The sequence below is a fragment of the Poecilia latipinna genome, unplaced genomic scaffold (assembly GCF_001443285.1).
Source record: "Poecilia latipinna isolate Pla-1442-1.1 unplaced genomic scaffold, P_latipinna-1.0 Scaffold683, whole genome shotgun sequence".
In the NCBI taxonomy this organism is placed as follows: Eukaryota; Metazoa; Chordata; class Actinopteri; order Cyprinodontiformes; family Poeciliidae; genus Poecilia; species Poecilia latipinna.
The window spans coordinates 272,633-288,222 of NW_015113299.1; the positions used below are offsets into that span (position 1 = coordinate 272,633).

At 41.0% G+C, this 15,590-nt stretch overlaps 3 protein-coding genes across 8 annotated transcripts in view; all 3 read right to left on the bottom strand.

Moving 5' to 3' along the window:
- Nucleotides 1-2,655, bottom strand: part of ubn2b (ubinuclein 2b) — an 11,734-nt gene extending 9,079 nt beyond the window's left edge. For 2 of the 3 annotated variants that reach the window (XM_015044615.1, XM_015044613.1), the window contains exons 1-2: nt 1,789-2,652; nt 29-157 (exon numbers count right to left, since the gene is read on the bottom strand). In XM_015044615.1, coding sequence (XP_014900101.1) covers nt 29-157; nt 1,789-2,124 — 465 coding nt within the window. In that variant the 5' untranslated portion in view covers nt 2,125-2,652. Of the gene's footprint in view, nt 1-28; nt 158-1,788 lie in introns of all 3 variants that reach the window. The other variant, XM_015044614.1, reaches the window with a different exon arrangement.
- Nucleotides 2,656-4,885: 2,230 nt separating this feature from the next.
- On the bottom strand, nt 4,886-8,110 carry LOC106954823 (40S ribosomal protein SA). 2 transcript variants are annotated; one of them, XM_015044619.1, is made up of 8 exons: nt 8,016-8,110; nt 7,025-7,196; nt 6,811-6,929; nt 6,138-6,383; nt 5,862-5,990; nt 5,614-5,773; nt 5,106-5,141; nt 4,886-5,025 (listed from the first exon to the last, which is right to left on the bottom strand). In XM_015044619.1, exons 2-8 carry the CDS (start codon nt 7,155-7,157, stop codon nt 4,925-4,927), a joined length of 924 nt encoding a protein of 307 aa, XP_014900105.1. In that variant the 5' UTR covers nt 7,158-7,196; nt 8,016-8,110; the 3' UTR covers nt 4,886-4,924. The 2 variants fall into 2 exon arrangements, with proteins under 2 accessions (XP_014900105.1, XP_014900103.1); XM_015044617.1 differs by having other exon boundaries at nt 5,106-5,153.
- A 2,135-nt stretch (nt 8,111-10,245) lies between these two features.
- Nucleotides 10,246-14,426, bottom strand: LOC106954824 (solute carrier family 25 member 38-B-like). Of its 3 annotated transcripts, none has more exons than XM_015044622.1 (8): nt 14,329-14,426; nt 13,001-13,088; nt 12,731-12,855; nt 12,541-12,625; nt 12,253-12,432; nt 11,646-11,814; nt 11,391-11,551; nt 10,246-10,908 (listed from the first exon to the last, which is right to left on the bottom strand). In XM_015044622.1, the coding sequence occupies exons 2-8, from the start codon at nt 13,013-13,015 to the stop codon at nt 10,786-10,788; spliced, it is 858 nt and encodes a 285-aa protein (XP_014900108.1). In that variant the 5' UTR covers nt 13,016-13,088; nt 14,329-14,426; the 3' UTR covers nt 10,246-10,785. The 3 variants fall into 3 exon arrangements, with proteins under 3 accessions (XP_014900108.1, XP_014900107.1, XP_014900106.1); XM_015044621.1 differs by having other exon boundaries at nt 14,275-14,377; XM_015044620.1 differs by lacking the exon at nt 14,329-14,426 and having other exon boundaries at nt 13,001-13,735.
- Nucleotides 14,427-15,590: the final 1,164 nt, after the last annotated feature.

Sequence of the window (15,590 nt, forward strand, 5' to 3'; positions counted from 1 at the left end):
ACACACACACACAAGTGAATCTGCTTACATATTTGCTCTCAAACTTCCTGGCCAGCTCCTCCACCTCCCTTCTCTCCTTCTCATCATCAGCAAACGGGTCGCTGGGATCCAGCGGAGGGGCGAGGCCTTTAGGAACTGTGGGACCTGCAGGCTTTACCTGACGGAGAGGAAGACAGCCGAGCTTTCAGTTTGGTTTTTAAAAACATTATAAATCTAAAAAGATTTTAAAAAATAAATATTTGCAGATCTCATAAGATTTGAAACACTTGGATCCTTCTCAGTTTTGACTAAATGTGGCTCCTGGGTATCAGGAAAACACACTGAAACTATGAATGCAGCATGGAGCTCTGCTACGCTAGAATCTGATTGGTTCTTTTTCCAGACTTTCCTTTCATTATTTTGTTTGCTTTTGCTCTGTTTGGACCTGGTTCTGGATGTTGTGCAGCTGCAAAGATTTTGCTCTTCCTTTTTTTTTTTTTTTTTTTAATAAAAGGAATGATGCGTAACTATGGCAACAATGCCTTGTTTTTTACAACTGGTCAGCATCTCAAAAGCAAAAATAACACCTGGCGGTCACGAAACCGTTGTGCAGCAGTCTTCAGTCAGAGGCTTTTTCAGACTCACTGCAAAACTGTCTGCTGCTGGAGACGGGGTCCCCATCCACAACGACATGAGATACGACATCTCATTTCTGTTTGGGATTGATGAAGTTTTATTTCATTGAACTGAACTTCACTCACAAAGCTTTAATATGACTTCTAATTTCAAGTTTTTAATATAGAAGCAGAATATAAATAGACGTACTTTAAAGAACCGATTATTTATATGCTTTATGTGAGGTCACCTTCCTGAACCTGCTGGACCGCCAGTCTAGACTCTTTTTAAACCTAAAACTGGTTTTCTTCCATCCATATTGTAAAAAAAAACAAACAAAAAAAACAACACTAACTGGATTCCTGTCCTCGCTTTAGAAAAGAACCCCCATAGCATGATGCTGCCAACACATTGTGACTCGTTTCCACAGCTTTCTCCATTTTGAGATGCTAGGCGACTTCTGAAGGCAACTGTTTGGGGTAATTTAGTCTGATATTAAAATGTAATGTTCTCCTTTTCAATTCACAGTAATGCACTACATCGTCACGCTCTAAAATCTCAAAATGTATATTTTGTAGTTGTGGAAATATGTTAAAAATCCAAATAAAAGCTCATAGAAATTATCATTGATTCAACAGCATAATCATGATAAAAAGCAACATTTTGGAGAGCTGATGAATAATAACGCTGTTATTATTCCTCGTTAGAAGTGCAGGAGGGGCCGACATGTTATCAGAAACCCCCCCAGTAAACAAGCTGTACATTTCAACATGACAGCGGCCACAAGAGGGGCCATCCCGGTCTGAGCACCTCCTGTAAATTTACCTCCAAACATGCAGCACATGTCTCTGGAGGCTTTTAAAGAAAAAAAAAGTCAGATTTTTCTTCTGCGTAAACAAAGGGACTAATAATGTAAAGCTACTTTAAAAGACTCAAAGTGAAGTTTCTTCAAACTGCTCAATCTCACCGTGCTTTGTTTTTGTGCGCTTCTGTGAATATATGAATGTTTTTTTTGTTTTTTGTTGCTTTCATGAAACTTATTACCCGGCATAAATACAGTTGTTTGACGTTTTCCGCCCGATTAAGCAGATAAATAGTATTTAAAACAACAGCGGAGTAGAGTACAGCAGAAGGAAGCTTCACTGTAAAACTGTCCCTGTTGCCATCATGGAGTCATGTTTGTTGGTGTCTAACCTGAGAAGGAGTTGACTGGACCAGCTCGCCGTAGTTGAACTCGGAGGAGCCCCTCTCGTTCGGCTCGCTCAGCGTCAGGCTGAGGCGGACGGTGGGCTTCGTCTCCCTGCCGTCGGTGTCGCTTCCTCCTTTGGCGTTGCCGAACAGAGCTCCTCCGGAACCTCCCGACCCGACCGCAGCTGCACCTCCACCTCCATCTTTCCCCAAAGTGATGTCGGCGGCCTCGTCCTCGCGGCGGCGCTTCTTGTTGGACTCCGGGGTCTGCTGCTGCTGCGGCGGCGGCGGAGCGCTGAAGGAGGAGATGGTGACGAACGGCACTTTCCTCGGCTCTGCCATTTGGCGCTCTGCGCTCCGGCGGGCTCGTCAACCGGGGAGGTGGGGAGGAGGGGGAGAGCGGCAGCTGCTGGGAGAGCTCAACCGGGGAGTCTCGACGAGCGCTGCTAGCTAGTTAGCTTATTCGGAATGAGTGCTCCGGGGCAACACAGCGACTTTATTCGCCTCTCAACTCGCTGTAATCCATGTAGTATTGTCCGTGGCTCTGCCCCGCCGCCTACGAGGGTCTTAAACATAAAGAAATCGCAATTTGGAGTATTTCCATGGAACTGGTGTTTAGCTACAACAGAGAAGATTTTGAAGTAGCCATCTTGGTCGTTATTATCATTATTCAGAGGCAGGGCGTATGAAAAGAAAGAGGAAGGGGAACCGCCATTGGCCAATGGCAGCACCGGAACACGCCCACCTGACAGATAAGCGCGAATGTGGCGGAGATGATTGTTCTGAGCAGGCGCGATGTTTGGGAGCCTTCCGGGGGCTGCATGGAGGAGCTCCGTCTGGGATAACATTGTGCCAATAATGATGAAATATACTTCTCTAGTTTTGTATGAGCTGCATATAAGTATTAACTGTAAAATTAAATAAATATGTGCTCAGATACCAAAACGCTCAACGATAATAATTGTTTTACACAAACACACAGGACTGTTTCGGCCCTTCACACAGAAGTTATTGGCAGATGCACCAGTGATATAGCGGGTCAAAAGGTTACTGTCCAATAAAGCTATTACTTACTTGTGTGTATAATTATTGTATAAAATATTTTTAAAACATCAAAATTATTATGGAGGACCAAAACCGAGAAATATATATTTTGATAAGAAATAAAAGCATAAATATATATTTAGTTTTTGCTTTTCCTTACACATGAGTTTCCGTCAAGAAAAATAGATATTTTGCTTTGCCTTTTTTGCTGCACTGTTATGTTAATGAGGAGAGCTGCCTTCTATGTCTACTATTGGCCAATAGAGCTTTGGAACCAACGTCACTGCGTCAGACGTTGTGGGCGTTTAGGTGCAGTCGCTCGGTGCCATCTTTGCAGGCCACACACCAAAACAAACTTTATCCCGGTGGTTTTGTTGTGTTACTGACTGAAGTGAAGTTAGTTTCGAGTTGGATATTGGATTTTCCGTTTAGCTCAAGGTTCATCCGATTTATGAATGCTATTTTCGGCCAGCTATTCTCTAGCTCCCTCCTAACTGCTCGGAGGTTCACTTCACTCCAGTCGTTAACACAATAAAACCACCAGGATGAAGTTTGTTTTGGTGTGTGGCCTGCAAAGATGGCACCGAGCGACTGCACCTAAACGCCTCACAATGTCTGAGGCAGTGACGTTGGTTCCAAAGCTCTATTGGCCAATAGTAGACATAGAAGGGAGCTCACCTCATTAACATAACGATGCAGCAGAAAAACAACAAACAAAACAGCAAATGGAGAAACAGCAAGCAGAAAGTGGAGAAGCAAAAAAGGCAAAGCAAAATATCTATTTTTCTTTACGGAAACTTGTGTAAGGAAAAGGAAAAACTAAATATATATTTCTTCTTTTATTTATATATGTCAGATATATATTTATTCTTTTATTTGTATATTTATTCTTTTATTTCTTACTATGTCGGTTTTGGTCCTCCATAAATTATTACACACAGAATAAATGTTTAAAAAAAATACACTTATTGTTCGCAAATTAATTTAAGCTGTCTCTGATCCTACTATCTGACTAATCACAGTGTCATTTCATAAATAAATCATTAGTTCCTAAATGTATCACTAAGTCACTGAAATTAAAAGGATATGTTTAAGTACATGTGTAAAAAATTATGGATGGCATAATCTATTTTATTAATGAAAAGAAAATGAAATGTATAATTATTCCACTATATTTTTTTTTCCACTGAATGCTATGCTCAGTCTGAATATGCTGTGAAGATTAAATAGATGTCTGGTGGAATTTGGTAGACCTGGAACAGCACCTAGTTTACACTAGAGCTGTCCAAACCTTTTTACTACATGAGCTAACTTTTTTTGCTCTTCAATAATAGATTATACTTTGTTGCTACTTCAGTGGTACAATATTCTGGGTACAATGTTCAATCACCAAGGGTCTCAGTTTGTAGATTACTAGACATTCACCAACACAAGGAATTCAGTTTATCTGCCAGGAGTAATTTGCACTTTTTTCAAACTATGGCTACCTGGATGGAACATTCAGCTGACCCGGCTGAATGTTGGGTAACTGATTTACACTCCAGGTTTTACTGCCAAGTCCAGATCAGCACAAATTCTACCAACTTCATGTCTTTATGCAAACACCTGAGCTTCTTCAGATTACTTTAACAGGGATAAACTGGGTTTGGCTGCGAAGTTCAGAATACGTGTTTAAAGTTTGATCAATTATTGACTATAGACTCAGTAGCTCACTTAAAGGATAGTAAAAAAAAAAATTATTTTTAAACCTGCTTTCATTTAAATTTGTTTTGTGTTTGTTGAAGCATTTTGATTATCTTGAAAGTTTCTTAAATTAAGTTTTACTATTTGTGCCCTGAAATGATATTTGGGTGCCAAAAAAGATTAAATACAGTGAGAAATCTGGTCAACATCAAACTGTCAAAACCAGGAAGTGCTCTGTTTTTTTAAATTTTGTCAGATGACATCATACTCATCATTTCCAACAACCTCTCTAGTAAAAAGCTTCATTTATCCATCTGAAATGATGGGAAACTTGAATTTAGCAGGTTTTAGAGAACAAAAAACAAAAACATGCGAGTCAAAGTGTAACACTTTTATTGTTGCTGTGTTTGCTGGTTTAAGACCAGTCGGAGGTGGTGCCGCCCCAGTCAGAAGCCTGAGCGGTGGGAGCGGTGGACCAGTCGTCTGTGGCGGGCTGGGTGCTCCAGTCTTCGGCAGCTGGAAGACAGAGGTCAAACAGAGGTCAGTGAGCAGCAGGAACCACTGACCCGCAGGTAAAGGAGAAGCTCTGAACTCACCAGTGTAGGTCTCTCCGGTCTTGACGGGAGCAGCAGCTGTAACGACACAACCAGTTTTAGACAACAGAAGAAGAATCAAAGAATCAGAACTAGGACTGAAACGACTGATTGAGATTTATCGACTACTGAAATAATCGTAAACTCATTTTAGTGATTGTCCACTGGAGTATACAGATCCTATCCAATTATTAATTAGTAAATGTAAAAATGAATCACCAGATCAGCCCTACACTGTGTTGATCAGGCAGAAGAAGACGAGCTTTTCACATGTTAGGGTTCTTTTAGCTGCCGATGCTACAAGTTATTCTGAAAAAATATTTCTAAAAAGTTATTGAATTGCTTATTTGTATCTATAAAGTTATTTCTAATACGGTCTGAAAACCGCTTATAAATGAAAAATCTACAAAATGTACAGATTGTTTTTTTTTATCTGATGGTCAGGATCATTGAATAATAAAACAGAAGTTGTTTGAAGGCCTGATCAGAACTCGTTTTAAAAGCAGGCTACCTGCAGGGAACTGCTGGATGGGCACAGAGGGAACGGCGACGCCCTCGGACCAGTCGGTCACCTCAGGCTGGGCGAACTCAGCCTGCGGGGCGGTCCATTCGCCCTGGAACTCCTCCTTCACCACCGCCTTCTCGGCTGCGGCCTGCTCCTCCTTCTCGATCTGAAACGAGTTTCAAATCAGAACGCAGCTTAGCTCCGCAACATCCAGACAGCTAAGTGATCGTAGTGAGGCGCTGCGCTCCTCCTACCTCCTCAGGGTCTCTGTAGAAGTACAGATCAGGCATGACCTCCCACGGGTGTTCCCTGGAGATGGTTCCCCTCATCCGCAGAACCTCCCTGGCCAACATCCACCACATCAGACCCACAGAGTGGTGACCCTGAAATGCAGAAAGTGATTAAAACATCATACAGCCTGCAGACACGCTCTGCAACATGACGTCATGAAAACAGAACAGCAGCATTGTGCCCGTGTGTAAAATTTCTGAAGTGTACACAATGACACTTCTCTGAGCTCCGCCCCTCACCTTGTTGTTGCAGGGGATGGCGATGTCCACGTATCTCAGTGGGGAGTCGGTGTTGCACAGGGCGATGGTGGGGATGTTGACGTAGGACGCTTCGGTCAGCGGCTGGTGGTCAGCACGAGGGTCCGTCACAATCAGGAGGCGGGGCTCCCTGAAGGCCGCCTGGATCTGATTGGTGAACGTGCCGGGAGTGAAGCGGCCATGGAAGGTGGTGGCTCCGGTGGCCGAGGCGAACTTCAGCACAGCCCTCTGCACAGGAAACGCAACAACGCTTCAGGAAACGCGCATTTGTGTTTGTAATGTTTGTTACAAATTTTTGAAGAATTTGATACAAAAACTTTGATTTTAATTTAATCGCAGATAACTGATGCTATACAAACACAAAAAATAAAAAATAATAACTGGATTTTCATGTTTCCATACATCATTTCCCCCATTATTTTTCAGCCTTTATAATCAAATTTCATCTCTAATCTTGTATATTTACATGATGAGCTGTGGCTCGGGGTGTTATCAAACCCCAGTCATCGGACGGCCGTCCTCCTGGCGTTAGCGAAACCCCCGATCCGCTTTACTTTTGCACACTTCCGACACCAGAACACTCACATCAGCGCCCGGCTTTAACAGTGTGCATTCACTCTTAATCTCACGTGTTTTTTGTTGTTGTCGTTTTTACCTGGCCAGTGTTCCTGGAGGAGATGACGCACACATCCGCCGGGTTCTCAATGGCAACAATGGCCCTGGCCGCCAGCAGCAGCTTCTCCCAGGTCTTCTTCAGGTTAATGATATAAATACCTGAGAGCAAAAGAAACAAAACTGTCAATCTGGACAGTGTTTGAGGTAATGCTAACCATTTCGTCATCACGTGGCTGATCGTTTCTAGCGCATACCGTCGCTTTTCCTCTTGTAGACGTACTGCTCCATCTGGAAGTCGAGGTTCATGCCTCCCAGGTGGGTTCCTGCAGCCAGGAACTTCAGCACATCCTCCTCCTTCATCTGAAGGACATCCAGACTTCCGGACATCGTGACCACTTTCCCTGCGTTACGAATTCAGTGGGAGAGCTGCAGGAGGAAGACAGAGCGTTTAGGGTCACGCCACAAATTACACAATCAAAATGTAAAGTTGCTCTTTACTTTTAATGTAATTTTATACTCTTGGTTGCTTAGTGGCCAACTTATTCACATGACCAACTATATCAACCCACTTTAACTTATAGTAGCTTGTAAGTCTGAGGAAATTTAGTCAACACTCAAATTAGCAAGCGAAAAAGTTGTTCAAAGCTATTTAGGTTTGATTAGGTCGTAATTTGTAATAATTTTACAATTTCAATAATTTCATATCCAACTTTTGCTAGGACGTAGTCTAATTTCATTCAGATTTATCCTCCAATTTGCGAACCTTAGACTGGTGCCACTCTGACGTATTGCATTCTATATTTTAGCATTGTAAGAATATTACTACTTTAACTATATTTATTTCAGATGGGTCAACCAGTAACATCAAACTACTGGTCTGTGAAAACAGTAAACTACAGTACAGCGAGACTAAATTGTTAGCTTAACGGAGGTTTCCCATTCAGTATCAAACTTTTTTTAGTTGAAGAAAATTAGGACTATTCTCTATGGCAACGTATTAAGCTACAAATAGGAAGTCACGTAGAGCAAAAAAGCATAGCTGCTACATGAACGCGTGTCCGGGGCTAGCGAGTTAGCTTAAGGCGTTAGCATTTTTGTGAACGTGGAAATAAATAGTTTGGTATGGCACATAAGTGGTATTAATGTGCTCTCGTCGCTTCATGATAAAACAACCCAGCACTCATTTCTGTCACTGGTCTTATTTTCTGTCGCCTTATTGATGAAATAAGGCCGTTTAAAACTCACCACGAAACAACGCCGTATGGAAATCTGAGCACACGGTGAAAAAGAGGGCGCCGGGAGGAAATGACGTAGATTTTATACTCGATTTCCAGGTACGTGATTGGTCCGTTTTTCTTTATCATAGCTATAAGAGTTTTAGAAGTGGCAAGTTTACCTCGGGAAGCGATACAGTTTGTTTGGAAACTTTGAATAAACAAAAATAGTGTTGTTTTGGAAGAGAGATCTTTTTATATACCTTGGAAAAATTAAAGACAATTTTTGCCTAGTATTTTTCTTATTGTTGAATCGTCAACACAGACCTAAAGCGATGTCTGGTAGGCAGGTTATTCCTGTTTCTAATTTCTGTCTAAATTTTCTTAATTTAGACCATTATTTTTTATTTTATTTTATTATTTAATTTATTGATTTAATTATTTAGAGCTTACTTCATTGGATAGCTTTTGTCCACAAGTGAGTTTTTTTTTTTTTTTTTTTTAATCGGCATTTTTTGCATGAATTAAGTGCAATGAAAATAAATATGACTGGTAAACAACAGAAACATTAGATTCTCGGGGTACATTTGAACAATTTCAATTAATAGTAAATATTAACAATTCCAAAAAGAAGAAACTTATGTTACTAATGGCTCCCGGTATTACAGCAGAATTCACTGTTAGGTAGTTTTGAACTGGAACTGAACAGTCTTGCACAGTTTTTTTAATGTTTCAGTTAAAAAAAAATTAAAATCACACAATATAGCGGCGAAGTTCACGTAATGCGACATCTTATCACCATATGTCTATGGCAGCCGTGAATGGCAGAAATGCACTACACTACTTTGGCCCCTAGGCGGGGCCCGTTCAATTCGCTGCAGCGACAGCAGCAGGGGTAACTAGAGGCAGAACCGCGGGTCGGATGAATATCCCATATTAAGATAATGGAGATGGAAAGACCATATTAAGACAATGCTGAGACGCTGACTCCTCGGTGAAAGACTGACCTGTGTTGTAACTATATTTGCCAGAGATAAAATGTTCCAGGCAAAGGGATCATAATATGTACACAAGGGCATCGTGTGTTGAGAAATTATTTATTGGAACATGACATTTGAGCAGAAAGTTGACCGGAATATTGTAATGCAGTGGTGACAAAGCGCACACAAACTAACTAACTGGTACCAAAACAAGGTTTGACTAAATGCCAAGGACAAAGTTTATTTACTTCAGATTCAAGATGGACGCTCCTTCCCATCCACTTTAAGCGAAAGAGTATAAACACCGGACTCTAAAATGAAAACCCACTGTTGTTTACAATTCATATTTATGCCACGAATCTTTGAATTACGTCCGACAGAGAAGAGTTGTATTGATCCAAAACTTCCTCATGCCTAATGACGACACTGTTGGGTGACCTATGAACCCAAGATATAGATTTCAGTTTTATTAAAACAGAAAAAGACAGAAAATCTACTTCTCCAGCTTTAAAAACTGTTCTGTTTGAGTCATCCTCATGAGTGTTTTTTCGTACGTCAGCCCCAGTCTACTACAACCCCTTGTTCTTTTTCACTATTTGATGTCATGTCTCATGTCACTACACGCACACACACACACCCCCCGTCCAGCTTATCTGTACTGGTGCTGAGATAAGTCGTTGTTGGCCCTCATGTTCTTGCAGGCCTTTGCAATATGCTGCTGCTGCTGATTTGAGGACACCACCAGGCTAGTAAAGGTGTCTTTCTTAGAACTTTATTGTTTTATATCCTCATTTATTATTAAAAAGGAAGGGCATATGGTAATTCTGTCTGCACACTTACATAAGGACTTTTACTGGGACTCCAACCATACAGTGACTTGCAAAAAGTAATCACACCATTGGAAACTCTTTAGAAAAACCTTTTTTTTAAATTGAAAAATTGTGTAAAAAAATTATTGCATGTTTTCAATACCAAAGCAATATCCTACAAATTCTTTCAAACCATGGTGGTGGCAGCATCATGCTGTGGGGGCCACAGTGTGTTGAGCTTAATACAAGGCAGAAATTAGCTGAGACTTAGAAATTAACCTCCACAGAATTCTCCATCCACTCCAAATGAGCCGGCGCTATTTTGCAAAGAAGACTGAACTATTTATGAATTTTATTTTGTTTCAAGAAGTTCAAAGCTGCAAGCCAAGACTTGCAGGTGAAGATATTTGATTACAGTGATTTTTTTGTTTGTTTGGACGAAACGTGACAAAACAGCAAATCAAGACAGAAATAGAGAAAGCAGATTATTTATTTTTATAAAACAAACGAAACGATCAGACAGAATCGGCTTGGTCATTGTGACTTTCTCTGAAAGCCAGCCGCAGACACAAAACGAGGTCCTGGTGTTAACATAAAGCCGACTCATTTCTACATTCCTCACATTTTAGTTTGTGAATTTATTTGTTTCTCATCCTACTTCTTCATATTCTACAAACCATGTGAGTTTGACAGAAATTTGTGTTCAAAGTTAAATATTTTGCATTCACTTTTATGATAAATATAGTCTTTGAGTTAATGTTAATAATAATAGTAAACATATTTTACTAATAATTCCCGTGGCTCCGTCTCCATCACAGACATATTTTTTCCCCACCATTTCCAAGCCTGATTCCTCAACATCAGCCTTAAAATTCCAACATGGCACCGTGACCACCGCGTCCGTCCCGAGTCACTGAACGCCCCCGTCCGAGGCCGCCCTCTTCATACTCGTCACTCCAGACTTCATCTTCGTTTATCCCTTTTAAACACAAGCTTTTGATCGGTGTTTCCTTCAGGACTTGAGTCCGACGTGCGCCATCATCTGCTCGTACACAGTCCAGGCCATGGTGGCCATCATGGTCCTCCTCAGGCACCGAGGAACCGCTCCCCTGAAGAAGCCTTCGAGGCCGTGAGCCTTGTTGGAGGAGACAAGAAAAACTATCAGAAAATGATGTCTGTATCGGGACTAGGGACGCACCGATCCACTTTTTTCACTTCCGATACCAATACCAATATCTGAGGTTTAGCATACAGAAAAATAGAGCTGAATTGGCTTAAAATGTTTATTTTTTTAAAAACCACAGACATAAATATACTGAATTACATATGTATCTGATAACTCTGCACCAGTGCTGCATACTTACTCTGCATGAAGCTAAGTCGTTTTTCATCTTGTTTTGTATAATCTTTATTTGCTTTTAGCCAGATAAATTACTCGTTGTCCAGAGACAACAGATGAAAAACAGCCTTTTGAAATGTTTGCGTGTATTGTCCCTACCAAACAAATTTAAAGGACTATAACTACGCCATTATCCAATCTAGATTTTTTTTAAATATTGGGAACAATGCAGGTGTTAATCAGATCGGTGCATCTGTAATCAGGAGGAAGGTAGTTACCGTGTAGATGTATCTGACGGCCTCCGTCGTCCTCAGCTGGGGGTTCACCTGGACATGTGTCTTTACGACGTCGGCTGGCTGCGTGACCAGAGAGGCCAGAACACCAGCCAGAACCCCACAGCTGAAGTTAGCCACAGGAGCCGAAGAAGAGGAACTGATCTCTTCAGGACGTAGGGGGGAACAAATTGCAGAATTAGCTGGATCAGAACAGAGATCTATTACAGTTAAAGTAAATGTGTGTATTGATTTCCTCACCTTGCGGCAGCGAGGCCTTGGCCTGGCTGTAGAACATGGCGTAGATCCCAGAGAAAGGAACGTCTCTGAGCAGGGTGGCCATGAGGCCGGAGAACAGAGCGGTGGGGCCCTCGCTCCGACACACGCTGCGCAGCGCGCCACTCACGCTCACGTAGCTGTACCTGCCACACTGGATCACAAACACAAGCCGGCCGCATTACAAATTGAATCCCAGACTGAATCCCACAGCATGTCTACGTGTTAGGATTGTCATAGTCAAGCTAGCTTAGCTGCTCATTGGAAGTTTTTTAAATTAAAACTTCCAACTGACTTTGTTTTCAAGGTGTCATAGTGTTGACAATTAGTAGAAAAGCATTGCAGACCTTTTTCTTTCATATGAATCACGTACAAACAAGATTTAGCACTTTATGTTGACAACTTAACAGCTAAAGCCAATGACAGTCATTGTCAGCCAGCAGCTTTTTGCCCTCCTTCTGGAGCTGGGGGTTGAGATCTTGCGTGTGAAATCATGTTTATATTTGCCAACATTTGAAAAAATAAAAAAATAAAAATAAAAACAGACAAAATCAAAAACTGCAATCAGTTTCAGACGGTAAACATTGCCCACCTCGAACCGCGTCTTGATGACGGTGATCGGCAGCATCACAACCCCCGCCACGGTCCGGGCCCCGCCTCCCAGCATCACGGCCTGCGCCGCTCCCGGCCTGCTGTCCTGGAAGAAGTGCTGCTTCAGGGAGTGATAGGAGCTGAAGTAGATTCCCACTCCTGGGATGGTCCGGACGAACGACTGGAGCACCGGATGGAGAGGAGGAGGAAGAAGAAAGCACCTTTAGAGATCATCTCCCCTCCGTGTGACTCAACGGTTCACGTGGTGAAACATTTCCAGCAGACCAACCGGAGAAATGCCCTTCCACAGACCCAGCAGCCGCTCCGTCCGCACCACACCGAGGAGCACCGATGTCATCCCGACCCGGCTTGACCTGAGGAAAAAAAAAAAGAAATAAATAAATGTAACAATCAGATAAGCAGGAAAACGCTTGAGATGAGGTAAAACTATTGGAAATTAATAAAATCGATCAACTCACCCCGGCTGCATGCCACTTTGCGAGGTCTGCAGGCGGGTCTTGACCAGGTCCAGAGGCTGGAAGAGCAGGGTGGAGCAGGTCCCGCTGAAGGAGCCACACACAAAGGCTTTAATAGCCGGGTGAGCCTGGCAGATCACGGGCAAGGAAGGTGAAATGATTTACAACGTAATAGAAGAAAATGTACTTGCTTTCTGAGAAAATTTGAGAAATACTTCATGCGATAGAAGAAGTGGAAAACCTCAATAGTGATGGATGCAATGGGAAACTCACCAGTGACAGTTCCATAATGCTTGAGGTAATTTTCTGTCGTCACGTTCCAGAGCTCTTCAGAGAGAAGTTGCAGCTGGGAGTTTTTCCCCTGCAGTGGATGAATCGGGACACGTTGAGCGGTTTATATACATGGAGGTCATCTGACCAACCCCGTGTTTCCCATTTGCGGCCCACCCCAACACACTGCCATTTATTAACCAACTCAGAGATCATCACGATACCCATCAGCAAGAATCCAGGTCACAGCTAAAAGATTTCTGTTGACCACAATTCAACAAATAAATATTTGTGTGTGAGATCATTTATATCACCTGAAATAACCAAGGCGGGAAAACATTTTCCTGTACCATAATTTAAAAAAATATATTAAAGTCCATTTAATATTCCATCATTGGCACACGGAATGTCCTAATAGCTCACCACATACTATACAAGCAGTCATTTTCAATTGCAATATTGCAAACATTATTTCTATGATTGGGATTCCATATTTGCAGTTGAAAATACATGCAAATATGTCAATATTTGTGGAAATTTGTCAATAAAGTAATAAATGCAGAGTTTTAAAACATGTTAATTTGAAGACAATCAAAATTACTGTATTATTTTAACAATTTTAGAAGAATGTTAATTTACTAAAATATAATTAAAGTGTTGAGTTTATATTTCTCTGTCCTGAAATTATTCGATTTAATGGCTGTGGCTAAATAAATCTGCTAAAGTAATTACATGTCTTTAACATTTTCATTAATGATTTTCAAATTTGGTATTATTCAAATTTACATTTTATTATTTTTTTTAAATTATTTATTGAATTGTGGCACTGTTTGTCCTGCATAGACGACCTGAAGGTTGCAAACAGTTATAATAAATGTACAATGTAAGTGCATGCCAGCATACTCATTTGTTGTCTCTTATGGAAAATAATAGCTAAAACCTCCACAATTAGTTTTCTACTGGTACAAAAAACATATTTAAAAAAAAAAACAGTCAATTTTCTTGCCTTAATTTTTTGCTGAAATATCTAGAAATTGACATTATTCACGTTAGAACTATTTTTTTTTGTTTTTCCTCTTTTTATGTAATAGAGAGAAAATAAAAATAAAACAACACCCGAAAATCACCGTGAAAGAAAGTCTTATGGAGTGATGAGTCTGTGGTTACTAAAACGCTCCTCCACAGTGGAGTTTTCTCACACTGTGGGCTCCAGGGGATAAAAAAACAACACTGGCAGACTACAGTATCAGTAAAAATAAATACTTCCACCCGCCTACCATATCCTGGACAGAGGCAGAAGTAAAATCCCTTCACTGCAACCAAACGCTGACCTTTTATCTGCTCCTTGCTTCCTGATTGAAAACCGGCCGGCGCCGGTTTGGAGAAGAAACCGTGCTGAGAAGGCGCGTGCGGTTGTAAGTAGGCCCCGCCCATCAGTGAGGATTTGGGGACGTGATTGGGTCAAAAAGAAACATTTCTGTGTTACGGGGAAATTTCACAATAATAATTGATTTAAGAGACATTGTGGTAAGGGAAAGGACACGGCGTCTGACGTGAAATTAAGCAAACATCGTTCTTCAAGCGGGTTAAAAAATACTTTATCGGACTGGCTTTAAAACATTTCTAAAATTTCCTGGTCAGGTAATGTCTTCCCTATCCTATCCTATCCTGTCAAAATATAATTTTTCCCTTATGTGACTGACTAGGAAACTCATACAAGACTTAAAGGAAAAACAGCTTTTAGAAAGAGACGTCTGAAGCGTCACGGCCCTGTATGAACCAGCTGAGAGCGGTTTCTGCCGTTCAGCCGGTTCTGACCTGTTTATTCCCACATCAGCTTTTATTATAGACCATTACTGCCCTCTGCTGGTGAGAACAAAGTCCTCATGAACCCTGAACTTTTTCATATCTCAACCACTAAATTTCAGAACTTGATCCGATAGACCAGCAGAATGTAGTTCACAATATTAACAGAATGAAAAAACAAATTAGCAAATTTTTGTTACTTTTTTTGAGTCAATATTGTGGAAACACCTTTCAATATGATCATGGCTGTCCTTTGGGGTCTTTAGCACCGTTACGTACATAGGCTGAAATGGTTGCTCATCTGTATTTGTATCTCCAAGTTCAGTGAACCTGGACAGAGGAGCTTTCTTTTTCATTTACATGTTACCATAGATTTTTTAAATTTGCTTATGGCCTGGATCATTCTAATAGAGAATGTTGTGATCTAAATTTCATTGTGGATTTGGCTATGTTAGTTTAAAGTTGTCCTTTGCTGCATTCAAAAGATTTTCTTCTGGTATCGTCCTGCATTTAACTGGATTCATCTTTCTTGAAATCTGACCGGCTTCCTTGAGGCTGTTATATAAATAAAATAAAAAAATAAAAATCAGATTTATAAAGGTGACCTATTATACGTCCTTTAACACTTTGGGATAGGTCTTTAGGGTCATCAAAACATCATCTTTTCCAGCAGCCATTGTACAGCGCATACAGCAATTTTTGAATTGCCTCATTTTCCAGATTAAAAAAAAAAAAAAAAAAAAAAAAAATAGCAAAAAAATGGGGGGGCAGTTTTTTTTTAACACTT

Coding starts and splice junctions, on each gene's coding strand:
- LOC106954823 (XM_015044617.1), bottom strand. CDS start 7,157: ATGTCCGGAAGTCTGGATGTCCTTCAGATGAAGGAGGAGGATGTGCTG. Junction 6,930..7,024: donor CTACAAGAGGAAAAGCGACG/GTATGCGCTAGA, acceptor TTTTGCTCTCAG/GTATTTATATCATTAACCTG. Junction 5,154..5,613: donor CATCCAGCAGTTCCCTGCAG/GTAGCCTGCTTT, acceptor CTAAAACTGGTT/GTGTCGTTACAGCTGCTGCT.
- LOC106954824 (XM_015044622.1), bottom strand. Junction 12,626..12,730: donor CAAAGTGGCATGCAGCCGGG/GTGAGTTGATCG, acceptor TTTTTTCCTCAG/GTCAAGCCGGGTCGGGATGA. Junction 11,815..12,252: donor TCATCAAGACGCGGTTCGAG/GTGGGCAATGTT, acceptor TTTGTGATCCAG/TGTGGCAGGTACAGCTACGT.